The following is a 14,581-nucleotide window of genomic DNA, read 5'->3' on the forward strand; positions in this document are numbered from 1 at the left end:
AGCTGACATATTTCTCCATCATTAATATGTTTTAAAAATCATCACACAGGTGTGACCAAAGTGGATGGCCTTCAGCTTCCAGGTACAGTAAGAAATGCCTCAGGGTAGTTGACATTTTTAATAGTAGCACCGTCCCCCAGGGGACTCAGAATCATGCATACAGGACCCACATATAACCACACCATGCTATAAGCCACTACCCAACACTTGACAACACCATGCAATGCTACATAACTGATCATGCTACCTATGCATTCCAACACAGTAACCTAAATATATGACCATGCCATGTGACAGTCTCAGCCCATATCACCATATTGCATATCATAACAGTAGATGAGTATATATATACCAACATACAGTGTGATAAACCGTACAACACCACACAGTGTAACATGCTACCGTAAAGTATGATACACCACCATATACTGTAATATCCCAACACCACCATACAGAGTGACACCTATATTTCACTATGGAGTATGACATACTGCTACATAGTAGGACACACCACTATACAAAACCACACACCATATCACCCTAACTTATGGAACATAAATGTTCCCCTTGTGATTAATTTTGCCCGCTTGAGGAATGGAAATAAGGTGTAAATTTGGAATCCTTGATGTTTTTTGAGAAGTAAAATGAAGTGACCAGAGCCAATAAATATGTTGAAGGCAAGTCTCCTATATTTTATTTTATTTCATTTCATTTAGTGAAATGCAACTTACCACCTTGTAGCTTAATCATTAACCTTAGGATCATTGGCTTCTTGGGTATCTGAAGCTCCCTTTATTGGACCCTAGTCAGAAATTCCAGGAGTGGGCTGGCTTCATTGTGACTATAGCCTGTCCTGATAAGGTGTTAGCTGGGACTGAATTGAGAAGCTCGAGGTCACAGTTGAGCTACTCTCAGTTGTCCAGTCACTCTGGGAGTGTGTACCCCATCAAGAGACCCAGGAGCATGTCTCCTAAGTGTGGATGGAATTGTTTCTAATGTAGCTTCATATCAAGAAGGCTAACATTCACACAACTGAGCCAAGCTGTGTAGTTGGGAAAAGGACGTTCCATCTCTGGGTAACCACTTAGAGCTCCACACAAAGCAATCCCAAGCATCTGTAGCAGAGTGGGACCCAGTGCTGTACAATGTTTGTCCTCTCCAGCCTTCACTGAATGCCTTTCCATATTTATTTTCAAGATATTCCATATATGAGTTGTCCCCCTGGCTTTTATGACATTTTTGTGATGGCATCTCATTTTTATAACTTTATGTTACTTAATTTTCAACCAAGTTTTTTTTTTCCCCAAGATAACAAAGCCATGTTAATTTCATAAATGTTGCTATTTTGTCATGTGAATTTGTTCATGTTATTATTATTATTATTATTACTACGTATTATTCTTTTTATCCATTATTACTCAGTAGATTCTTCCCACCCCTCCCACCCTCCTGCAGCTACAGATGGTGCAGCAGGTGCAAATACCACCGATAATGCAAATTCCAGCTTAGTCAATGGTACGTCAAGAATACTGAGCGTTTGGTTTTTCTTTGGTGGACTTCTCTTCCAATCCTCTCTCTCTCTCTCTGTCTCTCTCTCTCTCTCTCTCTCTCTCTCTCTCTCTCTCTCTTTTCTTTCTCTTGGCTCACCTACTCTTCTCAACAGCACACATGGTGTATGTGCATGTGTTATCTTGGGATAGTGCCTCTTCTCTACACTCTGACAGTAGCTTATAAGAGGGGCCACGCTACTATCAACCCTCATGGTGAAGTCACACGCAGTGAGAGCTCAACCTGCACCTAGAGCCACCTGCTTTTAAAAGGATGCCCGTCTCCTCAAACTGGCCCTCAGTGCCACTTTGAGGAGGCTGTGGCTTTGGAATGGAGCAGGTGGGGGGAGGGGGGCAGTGAAATTGACTTGAGTATTTGGTGAAAAAAATCTTATCACTAAGCCCTTGCAAACTGCTCCCCCCAACATATGCTCCTTTTTCCCAGCGTGACACTCTCATAAGCCTACTTAGTCTCACCATAGCTTTGGGAAATAAATGGCCCGGGGTCAGGAATCTGGTTCTGAAGCAGCATGAGCACACCATGGGCCACTCTTGCTTCTGAGTGTCAGCACCCATGAGCATTGTCTGTGAGGGAGAGATGCCTTTGTTCATCTATTTGCCCATGCTTCTGGCTTGGCCTCAGGGTTAAGCATCAAGGGCTCTGGTCCTTCACTCCAAAATACAACCTCAATGAATTTTGATATTGTCTCACCTACAGTTTCGTGACCCCATCCTGTGGCATGCTGATACTTAGCCAGTACCTTTCTTCACAGTCTTTCAAATCATGGATGAGTAGACACTTAGCTTAGGCCCTGAAGTAGTTCTTTCTTTTGTTTTTGTTTTTTTTCCTCAATGATTCTGGACTAGCATTATCTGCTGTTGGCTGTGCTGTGCGGTATATGTTTCCTGAAACTCTGCATTCTTTTAGAGCACCTTTTGAGAAGGGGAGGGGGAGACTGGGTGGAAATTTTGCTGGGTATGGGTGGTCTTGACCTTGACATTGGTGGCTAGGCCTCAGGAGCTTCAGTGCACGCCAGGAATGAAGAAGGGGAGCTTTGTTGCCGGTTGGAGGTGACCACAGTCATCATGATCCTTTTTGTGGACTGGCCAAATGATGGTATTGGAAATGGGACTGAGGGAGATGATTCATGGAAGCTGTGCACCTATTAGACTGTTAAGCAAAGCAGAGTTTAAGGAGGGTTACCCTGGTACTGAGCAGGATAAAGCAGAGATTCTCCCAGGTATGTCCCAATCCATGACCATTTTCTTAAACAAAATCCATCCTGTTTCCATTCAGCTACCTGCGTCATAGGCAAACCAAGCTATAGGTGCTGAGAAAGAGGGTTCCTTCAGCTCTCTTATGATATATTCATTGTTTTGAGTCCAGTCAGACCATGTTTGCCCTAGGGAAATCACCTGCAACATTCCAGCCACATCTGGCTGTGAAATATGTATATGCCTGTGACACCTTTGAAAGTGTCTGCTGAATCTATACAGGCTATTGCAAGGTCAGGTGGAGAGATCCCTGCATGAATTTTGGCCAGCTGCCCAGTATTCACTCGATGCAAACTCCTTGAGAGAGGTCAGCTGTTAATGAGTTTCCTACCTCAGCGTTACATCATGTAGAAGAAAGTGGGGATGGGTTGCTTTGACTGATTCAGCCAGCTCTGCTGGGGATTTCAGCAGGAAGGACATAGTGGAAGGCTCTGGGGGAAGGTATCACTCTACAGAAGTTTAAGGGCAGCTCAGTTTGCTTCAAGTAAGATACTGTTTACTCCAGAAAGTTTAACTGAATTTCCATGAAAGAGACGGATGACGATCCATGTCAGAAAAGAGCTGTAACCAGCCCCACCACCCTCCACTCATGTCTTTGTAAAGGAATGAAGATGTAGGTTGAGGAGTTCTTAGTTCTGCCCTCCCTTTCCGCTGAGGAGGGGACCCCTTCTTAAGGATGGCTCCCTGAAAGGGTGTCAGCCAGAGGAAGACAAGAGGAGGCAAACAATCTAGGTTTTCTTTTGGCTTTAATACCTTCCTTCTTAAATGAGATGGAGGAAAAGGGAGGAGTGGGGTCTGTGATGTACTCTCTGCCAGTGGAAGCTGCAATTAGTGGCAGAATTACCCTTGGACATGCCCACTTCCAGGAAGTGAAAGTGAGAATCCCTTTGATACTGAAGGGCAGCTCAGTAGCTCCTTAAAGATACGTGGCCCCTGGAGACAAGAGGAAAAGGAAGGCCTTGTGGGTTATATTTAGAATGCTATTTTGGGAGTTGATCTGAGCTTGTCCCCTTTGTGACTGCAGTAAGCTGTGAAGTCTGGTTCCCTGGTTGAGAGTGGGCAGCTGTTAAGTAAGGCTTTAGTTAGAGTAAACTTACCTTGAATTTGGGAGCTATGGGGGTGGTGAGTGTGGTAAAAGCATGGAAGGAAGCTCTTGAAGTTGACAAAAAGCTTGAGAAATGCAGAGCATCAGGGAGTAAAAGCTTTACAGGAAGCTCATTCTCATGGGGGCAATTTACAAGCTCCAACTCAATCTCTGCTCAAGATCAAAGCTCGTAGAAAAGGAAACTCTCTCCTTGGTTCTCCTCCCAGGGAGTGCAGTGCCTGTTACCACATTATGGTTCAGCAAAATAGCATGAAATTCCTTCTCAAGGGAATGTGTATGGAGGGCAGTGAAGCCCAGGGGTGGAGACCCAAATGCTTGGGGCATGAGTTGTAGCTTTGGAACCAGTCTAGGATGGGTAGTTTTGGACAGAGGAAAAGTCGGTGGTGTAATGCTCAGTGGATGGCCATTGGGATCTAAGGAGCTGACCTCCAGAGATGCCAGCAGTGCCAGGCCCCCCCACCCCTCCGGCCTCATTCTACCTCTAGCCTGCCACAGTTATGGATCAATTCCACTGTTCTCTTTTTAAAGGCCCAAGACCACACATTTTTATTTGAGAAACTGAGAGTAAGGCCCTGTGCTTTTTGACCTGTGGCTTTGGGTAGCATAGTGGATTTGAGGAAGGAGGGCAGTCCATTTGTAGTAGAAACTATGCAGGATAAAAGTGCTGAGACTTCAGGGTCTAATTCAGTTGTGCAAAGGGTGAGTGTTAGAGGTGCAGATTCTAATATAAATCCGCTGAAGATTCTATTGGAAACCTTCCCCCCACACACACACATGCTTCCCCAAAACACACAGATGATGAATTTCCTTTTAGAGATGGAGATAATAATATGACCTTGATGCCCACTGTGGGATTAGGCTGTCTGACCTGAGTAGCCTGCAAAGTCCATTTTAGTACCAAGCTAAGCATGATGGGAATGAATTTAGACAATGGAGAAAGGTGACTCACCTCTCCTAAGAATCTCTTGCCTGGAGCCGTTCAGCTTCCAGCAAGAGAACATCTAGTTTCCTTTGCTTCAAAGCTCAGCTTTTCAACTCTTATGCAACTTCCTAGGCTATCCTAACCTTGGTTTTCTAACTTTAAAAGTTTTCTTCTTGAGCTTGTTTGAGCTGCCTCTGGACTGGGTCTGTGGCAAAACCTGTCCCAGGGACCAATGGAGTCTCCCAGTCTTCTGTCCCCTTGCACTGTGACATTTGTCTCTCACCAGGCCTAGCTCCCTGCACATAGCTTCATTGACAGTCTAATGGATCAGAAACAGACCTCTTCTTCTGTCCAGATGCAGGGTCCTCCTTCTTATAGAGCCTAGCGGTGTCTGGGCGAGTGATCATTTTGGCTAAAGGGAACTAAAGAGAACTGTGAATAATAAGCTCTAGGTTTTTTTGGAAAATGGTGGCATTTTAAAGGAAGTTCCCCCAAGCTCCTGTTTCCACCCCTAAAACAGCAAATGTTTAGCAGTGTTTGTCTGTCCACACATACTTCTCCTTGCCTCTTCTCTGATATCTTCCTGAAAGAACACATGTTTACCAGTATTTTCATGACCATGTGGGTAACACTGGAAATAAACAAGGAAATTAATGAATTGGTTTTAATGAGCACACTGAGTTATTAAATCAGAAACTATGCAGTGCCATCAAAAGCCCTTTGTACCTCCTAAAATCATGCATTGAAGTCTGTTCTTCCTAGGCAGGCATAATTTTTTTTAAAAGCATGATTTTTTAAATTCACCCCTGGAATTGTTTATACTAAAAGGATGGCAGCTTCTAGAGGAAGGATTTTTCAAAGGAAGCAAAGCAAATTCTTTCTCTGTGTGTAATTATACTCCTAACTCTTTGATAAGAGACTGGGGATTTCTGGAGGGAAAAGGAAAGGGGAGGAGAGTACTTTGTGACAGATGAGAACATGCTAAAGGATGAAGTCCATCAGGGGATTTCTCTATCTTGCATCATCCTTAGAGGTTTCAAACCATCCACCAGTTGGCCAAGGTTCCTTGCATATGACATCCCAGAGTCAAACTGTGGCTCTTTGCTGATTCTGTAGATTTGACCATTTAAAAAAGGAATTCCCAAATATCGCCTGGGGAATAAACAATAACCTCTGAGAATTGTAAAATATTTGATAAAATTTATTTATCATCTTGCAAGTATTTTGTTTTGCTTTGGGACCAGAACTGTGTTTTCAACCATATAGGAAACTTCTGGTGTGCAGACTGTGTCACAACTCCTAGTTATTCAGACTGGCATTTTTTTTTTGTGACTTAATATCTTAGAGCATGGTTAAGTGACCTGTCCAGAGTCACAGAGTTGGTACATCATGGGCCTTTTTCACAAAAAAGCCTTTTCACAGTAACTCCTAAACATGCCCTCTCTACTTTATACTATGCTACCTCTCTCCCTTGAAGTTAGGCAGATAATATCATTTTGGGTTTTATAGATGGTAAAACTGAGGCCCAGAGTTTACTTGACTTACCCAAAGTCTCACCACACAATTAGTGTCAAGGCCCAGAATTCATGTCTTCTGAATCCTGTTCTGGTGATGTATCCAGTGTATCATGAATTTCTTACTTTTTATTTGGCCTATCTCTGTAGAACTGCTTCCCTTAAAGACAGATTGGAAAACAGTTCTCAGTAACTTGTCCTCAGTTCTCTCTCCCCTGTCTCATCTCAGTGGCATAGAAATATCTCTGATCTATCAAGGCTTAAGCAAAGCCCAGGAAGGCATATTTCTTGGCATTCAAATATCAAATTCTGTGCCATTCCTGAAGTAATCTGGTGTCCTGGTCTTCTGGGATAATGAAACCACTTCTTTTCTTGTTCCTTTTCATTCCCCTCTCCAGTGAGTCTTTTGGGAAATAGAACTCCTTTGGGAATGGATCCTTTCCAAAGGACCCTGGAGCACTCAAGAAACCATTTAACAAAACTGTATTCTGATTATTTAGTGGAGGAAGTATAGCAGTGTTGTATCATAGATTTAGAGTTGGAAAGGATGTTAAGAGGTCATCTAATCCAATACCCTCAATTTATGAAGGTGATAACAGAGCATTTGAGAGAAGAAATGATTTGAGGAAAGCCACAGGGACTGGATGGAGAAGTCAAGGGAATGATGAGCAAGGAGATGTCAGCCACATACCCTTTCTGGACACATGTCCTAGTACTATTTGGGTAGGCCTGGACACCAGACACTTAAGAGAAAAGCTCTTTTCCTAATTTTTGTCTTTGAAGAATGCCAATAGAGACAGCCATGCAGTGTCCTTCTAATACCTGGATAATTAAGAAATTTCCCTTGTGGCAAATTTTTGTGAACTGTCACAGATTCAAAGGCACATACATTGAAATAAATTAAAGTTTAAATGTTAAATGGCAAAGCAATTCCTTTATTTTTGTCATTTCAACTTTTAAATTTATATCACTTTTTGACTAGAGAAAGCTGTGTTGCACAGTGGGAAAAAGGATGAATTTGGAGTTGCAGCACTAAGTTCAAGTCTCAGACCTGAGACTTAGTAGCTGTGTCACTCAGGGTAAATATCTTCCCCTTTCTGGGATCCAGCATCCTTTGTCAAATGAGAGAGTAGGACAAGATTGTCTCTCAAAAGTCTTTTCTTGCCCTAGAAAATAATATGCAGGGAATTTCTTTAAAAGATATATACTAATGCAATGATACAAATGTGAGGTGTTAGAGTCTTAACATGTAATTGACTAGAATAATCTAGTGTAAGTGACTTAGTTGAAGTTAAAAAGGAATCTCTTTGTCTTGTAGCTCATTAAGTAGTTAACTGAGGTTGATCCCCCTCTCTAGAGTCATAAACCATCCCTTCTAGGCTATGCCAGTTCTCATTTCCGTGACTATATCCTAGTGGAATGACTATCCCAACCTGATTACCCAAGTCTCACACCCTCTTCTCTCCACCATTATGCTTCTCATGTCATTGATGACTAGGAGAGTTTGTCTCATGAGCCCTCACTGATATTGGTGGATCAGCAAACTGGGGAGGATGTGTTCCTTTTATCTATTTTGATATAGGGCCTTGGTTTGTTTGTCTAGATACACCTTGACTTTGAATGTGTTGTCTGTGTAACCCCAGTCTTCCCCACCCAATGTGACACTGTCTAGTTAAGTGAGTAACCTGAACATTTCAGTCATATTACCCACATTCCTTTGCCCAGTGCTTCTGTCTTGCCCTGACCCTCATGGCAAATTGATCCCATCTTGATTACCTAATGTGGTATCTTCTTTGGTGGTCAGGCTGCATCCAGTAAGGACTACAAAGTTCATGCCTGCTTAGGGATACATCAGACGGTGCTGTCGTCTCCCTTTCAAGATTCAGAATGTGACAAGCACTTTACAGTTTAGAATCACAGAGAATAGTGGGAACCTGTTGTGACAAATGAGCCAGCCATGGCAAGGTCCCCTGCTCTGGCCCACCAACTTGATGGATTAAAAAATAGAAGCAATTCAGGCAGCAATTGCTCATAGTCTCTTTAGTGCTCGCATTTTCTGGACAGCTGTTCACTTGGTGACAAGGTAAACCCACAAAACATCATCATAGCTATTTATCAGCAAAGTCATGCCTTGGTGCAGTGGCAGATAGAGAAGGCTGTGTATACAGGCAACTTTCAATTATCCTTTGGCTCATTGGTCAGTGTGTGGAGTATCCTGGTGCATTGCATATATACATATACATGTGTGTATGTGTATACATACACATTTATATCCACTTGTGTATATATATATATGTCCATGTATGTATTTTAATTCTCCATTCAGTTTCTCATCCTCTGGTTGCTTCACTGCTCATGGGTTTCTGTACAAGGGGGATTAAAGGAACCAGGAAGGAAGGGGGAAATCTCAAACCAATCACTGTTCAATGGGAAACTGCATGAAGTACCATGCTTTGAATTCGCTATGAATTATGTTTCTCCAAACCATAACTTGTCCCAGTTCAGGAGCAAAAACCCAAAATAAACCAATAACCACAATGACAAAAAGACTTTGAAAATAAAATGTACCTGCTTTTCTTTTATCAGAAAGATGAAAACTCTATAATCTATTTCAGTTTTTGCCTTACTTGCCAGGAAAACTAGAGCTATTTTTATTGTCCAGGTGTTATAATCCACTTAATTCAGATGCCTGAAAATATCTGTTCTTTCTTCTCTCTTCATATGAGCCATAATCTGTTTTCTCTTTATCTTATCTTGCTCTGTGTTTTCATCTGTAAGTCACCTCAAGTCTTTTTGGCAGTAGATGGCATACTCATCTTAAGTAAATAAACTTGGTAAAACTTTCTAGTGACCATGGGGATATTTAAAGGCAACTGTACGTCGTATCAGAGATAAAGAAATACTTCATTTGAGGGTCTTATTCCCTAGACTATAGTCATCACCTCCCAAAGAAAGACATGCATAGACCCCATATGAATGAGAATATGTTGCCCAATTCCAAAGGGATATCCAATGATCTCCTTTTTTGCTGTGTGGGACTTAGCTAGACATGTACTCTCACAAGTCATAAACCAAGAGATGTCCCTGAAACCAGTTCATTACCCAGTCTTTGATTTAAATGTCCATCACAGTGTTCTGTCTGTGTGATGACCGTATATTGTCTGTTCTTTGTTGTTTGTTAAAATTCTTTATCATGTAGGTAAAATGCAGGATGGCAATATGGACACCAGCCAGAGCAAAGGTAACCCTTCCATTTTAACCAGGTTGTGGTATGTGATGTGTGGCCCAAGCCCCCTTCCTGAGAATATGAACTTCAAAGCAGGGCAGAAAGAGATTGGTTTCATAGTGAAGGCCAGTCTGCCAGACACATACATACCTATCCAAGGACATGTAGCATTTTTATGGGTATAGCTGTTACTCAGACTTGACTTGAACAAATACTGACAATACAAATCTGAGCCACATAGAAATCCAGGCATCAAGTTTTCCCAAGCCTCCATTCTTTACTTATTTTGATGAGGGGCTCTGGTTGGTATTCTGCAAGCTTATCTGGATGGAAGCTGTTCATGGCCCAGTGTGGTCCAAGGACAGACATAATGTCGGAGCATCAATCAGGTCTTCCTGGTTGAGAATGTGATTGACATTGACTTTAGGGGCTGAAAAAAACAGGATGGCAGGAAGTCTGAGAATGGGACTTAGGGATAGGCAATCTTTCCTTAATTTCCCTCATCCCTGGTGGCCATCACCTGATGTCCTAAGAGCAGACATGAATGCTCAGCCTAGACTATAGCACTGTTTTGGGGGCACAGCTTGAGTAAGTCTCTGTTCTCATTTCTGAATGAGAAAAGCATAGAGATTTGCTCTGGATGGGATGTAGAGACATGGTTTTTGATATCTGATTCGTGAAACAAGCCATTTTGAATAGAAGTCAATGTGTTATGTCCATAGGCCAGTGATGCATCCATTTAAGTGGAGACAGTGATTGTTAAGAATTAAGTGGGGTGGATACTTATGCCCTTGCTGCTTCCTAAGTTCTTTGGGCTAAGAAAGTAGACTTAGGCTTTAGAATTGATCTCTCCTTTGGGCCTTCTGAATAGCAAACATCTCCTTAAGGATCTATGCTAGAGCTCTTGGAGCTTTAGGAGATCATGGCCTTGAATGCTTTATGGACAAATAATCTTGTCTTTATTAATGAATTAATTATTAATTATTAATTCATATCTCCTGAGTTACATGGCTGAGATCAAGTTCCTATCATGTAGGATGGTCTCAATGACCATAACTTATGTGATGGAGTTTCTGAGCAGGATAGGGATGGGGAGGGACAAGGAACATGAACTCTCCCCACTAGAAAACCACATTTTTATTCCTAGTTCCTTCAAGGTTCCCTAGAATAGTATTGGCCAAGCATGGTGGCATCCCTTGCTCTGCCTGGGGTGTCAATCACATATTCCTTGAGAAGGCCTCACCCTACTCTGCCTGAATTACCACAGTCTTCTAGCCCAACTATTAGATCTATAGTGCTTCCCCTAGAGGACTCCTTATCCTGCCTCCTGGCACGGTCCCTGTGGGTAGCTTCAGGCTCATTTCTGTTAGGGAGGGGGCAGTTCCTTGACATCACAGCTATGCAACAGAGTGGGGTTCTTGAAGTGGACTTCAAGGTGATGGTGCTGTGTTCTACTTTGGTAGCCAAACAGCAGGATGGGGCAGCGGCCATGGAGATGCAGCCTCTGAAGAGTGCCGAGGGGGGAGATGGAGATGACAAGAAGAAGGCCAACATGCACAAGAAGGAGAAATCAGTCCTACAGGGGAAGCTCACCAAGCTGGCTGTGCAGATAGGCAAAGCAGGTGAGTGTTCCAGCTGAGGGAGAGGCAAGGGACAAGATGAGAAGAGAGTAGCATGCTTCACATCTGACTGAACAAATGTTGGCTTTAGTTCAATTTATTTTGGTTCAATTCAATTCATTTTAAGTGCTTCCCAAGTGCACAGCACTGGGCAGGATGCAGTATAATGGGAGCTACAATACAGGCTCCATTCTTATGAATTTTGAAATCTAACAGGGAAAGAGGAACATGCATAACTATGATATAAAGGAGAATGGAATGAATAGTCAGGAAGCATTTATTAAACACATTCTATGTGTAAGACACTGAACTAGGCTCTAAGGATACAAAGGAAGGCAAAAACAATCAAACCTGGAGAGAAACCTAAAGAGGCAGAAGAGATGAAAAAATGGGGACAAAAATGTCCACTCTTGATCATGTTTTGTCATAAATAACTGTTATCAGATATCCAGAAGAATGGGAACACCTTGGGGGCAAAGAATTCCATATTTATATTTGTATATCCAGTGCCTTGCACACAATAGGTGCTTAATAAATAATTATTTAGTTTGAATCCCAATTATTTTATTATAACATAATTTTGTTATAATTATAACAAATTATTACCTTTCTGCTTTCCAGGAGCTAAATATCAAATAGATCTTGTGGCTCAACTCTCAAATGATGGATTATAAGACACAACAAATAAGGGTGTTCTCAGCTGAGTAGGGAGAAAATGTAATTATTTGTGCATATGTACATTTATCATAATCTCCCCAAGCACCTTGAGGGCAGACACTTGGCTTAGCCCTTTTTGTCTCCCCTAATACCCTGCAGAGCATCTCTTCCATAAAGATGACTCTCAGGGAATATTTGCTTTATATAAATGAATGACTGAAAGACACATCTGCTGACTTCCACCTTTGTTCTTTTTCAAGACGTAGATACTTTTCCTGCTGTGTTGGCGAGTTTCACTATAATTTTTATGATGAGAGAACTCAAAAACTTTAATGATCCTATTTCTATGTGCAATGTAAATGACCCTCAGTTAGCTTCCTTCTAGAGATATGTTCAAGGATTGGAGAATATACCCATTTTTTTGGCATTCACAAACAAGTGGAATATGTTAAAACCATTGGATTTTGAGTGAAAAAAAAGTATCATATAGTCCAACCTCTTTACTTTGCAGTTCAGGACAGTGCGTTTATGCTCAAAAGAGGAAAAAAGACTTGGAGTCACACTGCAGTAGAAAGCATCAGAGATGGGATTAAAACTCAGATCCTTTGAGTCAATACCTAGGGTTATTTCCACCCCACTCCACTGACAGATCACTGGAACAATGTTACTTTGGACCATCTATCAGATTATGGAGCTCACTTTGTAATATAGACCAGTTTATTGTACATTGGATATGATTTTGCCATTATGAAGAAAGGAGTGATAACTCTTATATACAGCATATTCTAGAAGTCTCATATAGTTTTAAGCTACTGAAGGTTTGGAGCCCCCTGTATAATAATGAACTTGTTGGTTATAAGGACTGGAACTCTCAGGGAAGTAGAATACAAAGGAGACGAAAAGAGTTTGCAAATTTGGGATTAACTGGCAGAGCTAGACGTTAGTATCAGCACCCTGGAGAGCTCCAACTGTGAGGATGCTACTGGGAGTCTAGACCATATTGCAGGTATACTATATTTTAAAGTCCTACCTCAGTCTGCGACTTCCTGGCTGTCCACTGCATTTAGATGCCAGCTATCACTAAATCAGGTTTTATTCAACATTCGTTTTAAAAAACATTTCTTGATCCATTTTTGTATAGAAAACTGTGTTAGGCTCTGAGCAGATAGCCAATAACCTCAACTTAGTCAGCAACAGCAAGCCAAGTATTTTAAGTGTCAAATAGGGGTACTAATCTTAGCTAAGTGCTATCCTCACAAGAACTCTTTGAGGGAGGTCATAAATTATAGCTCTAGACTTGGAAAGGACCTTAGAAATCATGTAGTCCAAATTTCTTGCCTCAAAGATGAAAAACTGTGTCCCAGAGAGGTGAAGCAATTTCCCCCAAGGTCACATAAGTAGTAAGAGGCCAAAATGGGATTTGATTCCAAGTCCTCAGCACATTTCAAATTGTACCATAATGCCTCCCCAAAGTAGTATCCACATCACACAAATGAGGAAAATCAAAGATCAACTAATAGATAAGGAAACAAGAATGGCAGGGTAAGGGGGTTATGTCTCCTGAAGGTCTTTTGTGAAAACACGGCTTTGTCTTCCAGGAACAGAGTGCTGTATCAGCTCCGGTCAGTTTATCACATTAGCTCCCAGGGCTTTCCCTGCTCTGCCTGGCTCCATGAGGACATTAGTTGTAGTGAAAGCTAAGCACAAACTCCTTGCTTCTCCCTTCTTAGGCAGGTGCTGTTCCCCCAGCTCTAATTATAGCAGCCATGGTTTGAAGAACAGTAACAAATTACAGGCTTTGCTGACTATATTTAAATGAGGAGCATTGTAACAATCCTGAGCTCAGTTTCCAGGCTGTGAACATGTAAGGCAGGGCCTGGAACACGTGGCCTTTAAGGCAGAGCAGCAGGAGGCCATGCAGCTGCATGTAGAACCCAGGGATAAGGCCTTCCTGGCACCTGGGATGCATTACTATTGCTTGATGGACCAAGACTCACTTGTCAAGTGCTGACTGCTCAGGAGCCACGAAGGAGTGCAAATGCATCAGGCTTCACGTACTTAGTCTTCAAGGCCCTCCCATAGCCATACTCCAGCCTGCCATTCCAGCCCAATTTCCTTAGCCTTTTGAAATTTACTGAGCATTTCCCTCCCAACCCTGCCAGGAAGGGCTTGTTAGCCCTTTATAGATTTATATTATCATATATTCCCATTTCACACATGAGGAATTTGAGGCTCAGAGAGGTTACATGACATGCCCAGAACCACATAACTAGGAAATGTTCCAGCTAGCATTTCAACCTATTTCTCTTAGGTTTAAGGTCATTATTGTTTCCTTCTAAAGACCTATGTAGGTCTTCGGTACTAGCTAGACTTGCCTAACTTTTTCCCATACATGCCTTTGGGAATTTCTGCCTCTCTCCTTGCCTTCTCTCATTATCTAAGTCCAACCTATGCTTCAAGCTTCGCCTCCTCCAAAAATCATTCCCTGATCATAAGAGCCTATGGTAACCTCTTCTTCCTCTAACCACCTAGAAGACCCACCACTGGTAACATTGTCAGTTCATCATTTCATATATCACCTTCCCATCCAGCTTGACTATCCCTAGGATGAGGGACTTGTAGCTGTTCTGCAATCTCTTGCCAAATATCTATCTGTCTTTCTATCTATCTATCTATCTATCTATCTATCTATCTATCTATCTATCTATCTATCTAT

At 42.0% G+C, this 14,581-nt stretch overlaps 1 protein-coding gene across 5 annotated transcripts in view; it reads left to right on the top strand.

The window, feature by feature from the left end:
- Positions 1-14,581, top strand: part of ATP2B2 (ATPase plasma membrane Ca2+ transporting 2) — a 399,625-nt gene that overhangs the window by 291,458 nt on the left and 93,586 nt on the right. For all 5 annotated transcript variants that reach the window (XM_027864051.1, XM_027864046.1, XM_027864048.1 and 2 more), the window contains exons 7-10: positions 50-82; positions 1,456-1,515; positions 9,563-9,604; positions 11,053-11,211. In XM_027864051.1, coding sequence (XP_027719852.1) covers positions 50-82; positions 1,456-1,515; positions 9,563-9,604; positions 11,053-11,211 — 294 coding nt within the window. The remainder of the gene's footprint in view (positions 1-49; positions 83-1,455; positions 1,516-9,562; positions 9,605-11,052; positions 11,212-14,581) is intronic.

The sequence above is a fragment of the Vombatus ursinus genome, unplaced genomic scaffold (assembly GCF_900497805.2).
Source record: "Vombatus ursinus unplaced genomic scaffold, bare-nosed wombat genome assembly UNPS02014773.1, whole genome shotgun sequence".
Classification (NCBI taxonomy): Eukaryota; Metazoa; Chordata; class Mammalia; order Diprotodontia; family Vombatidae; genus Vombatus; species Vombatus ursinus.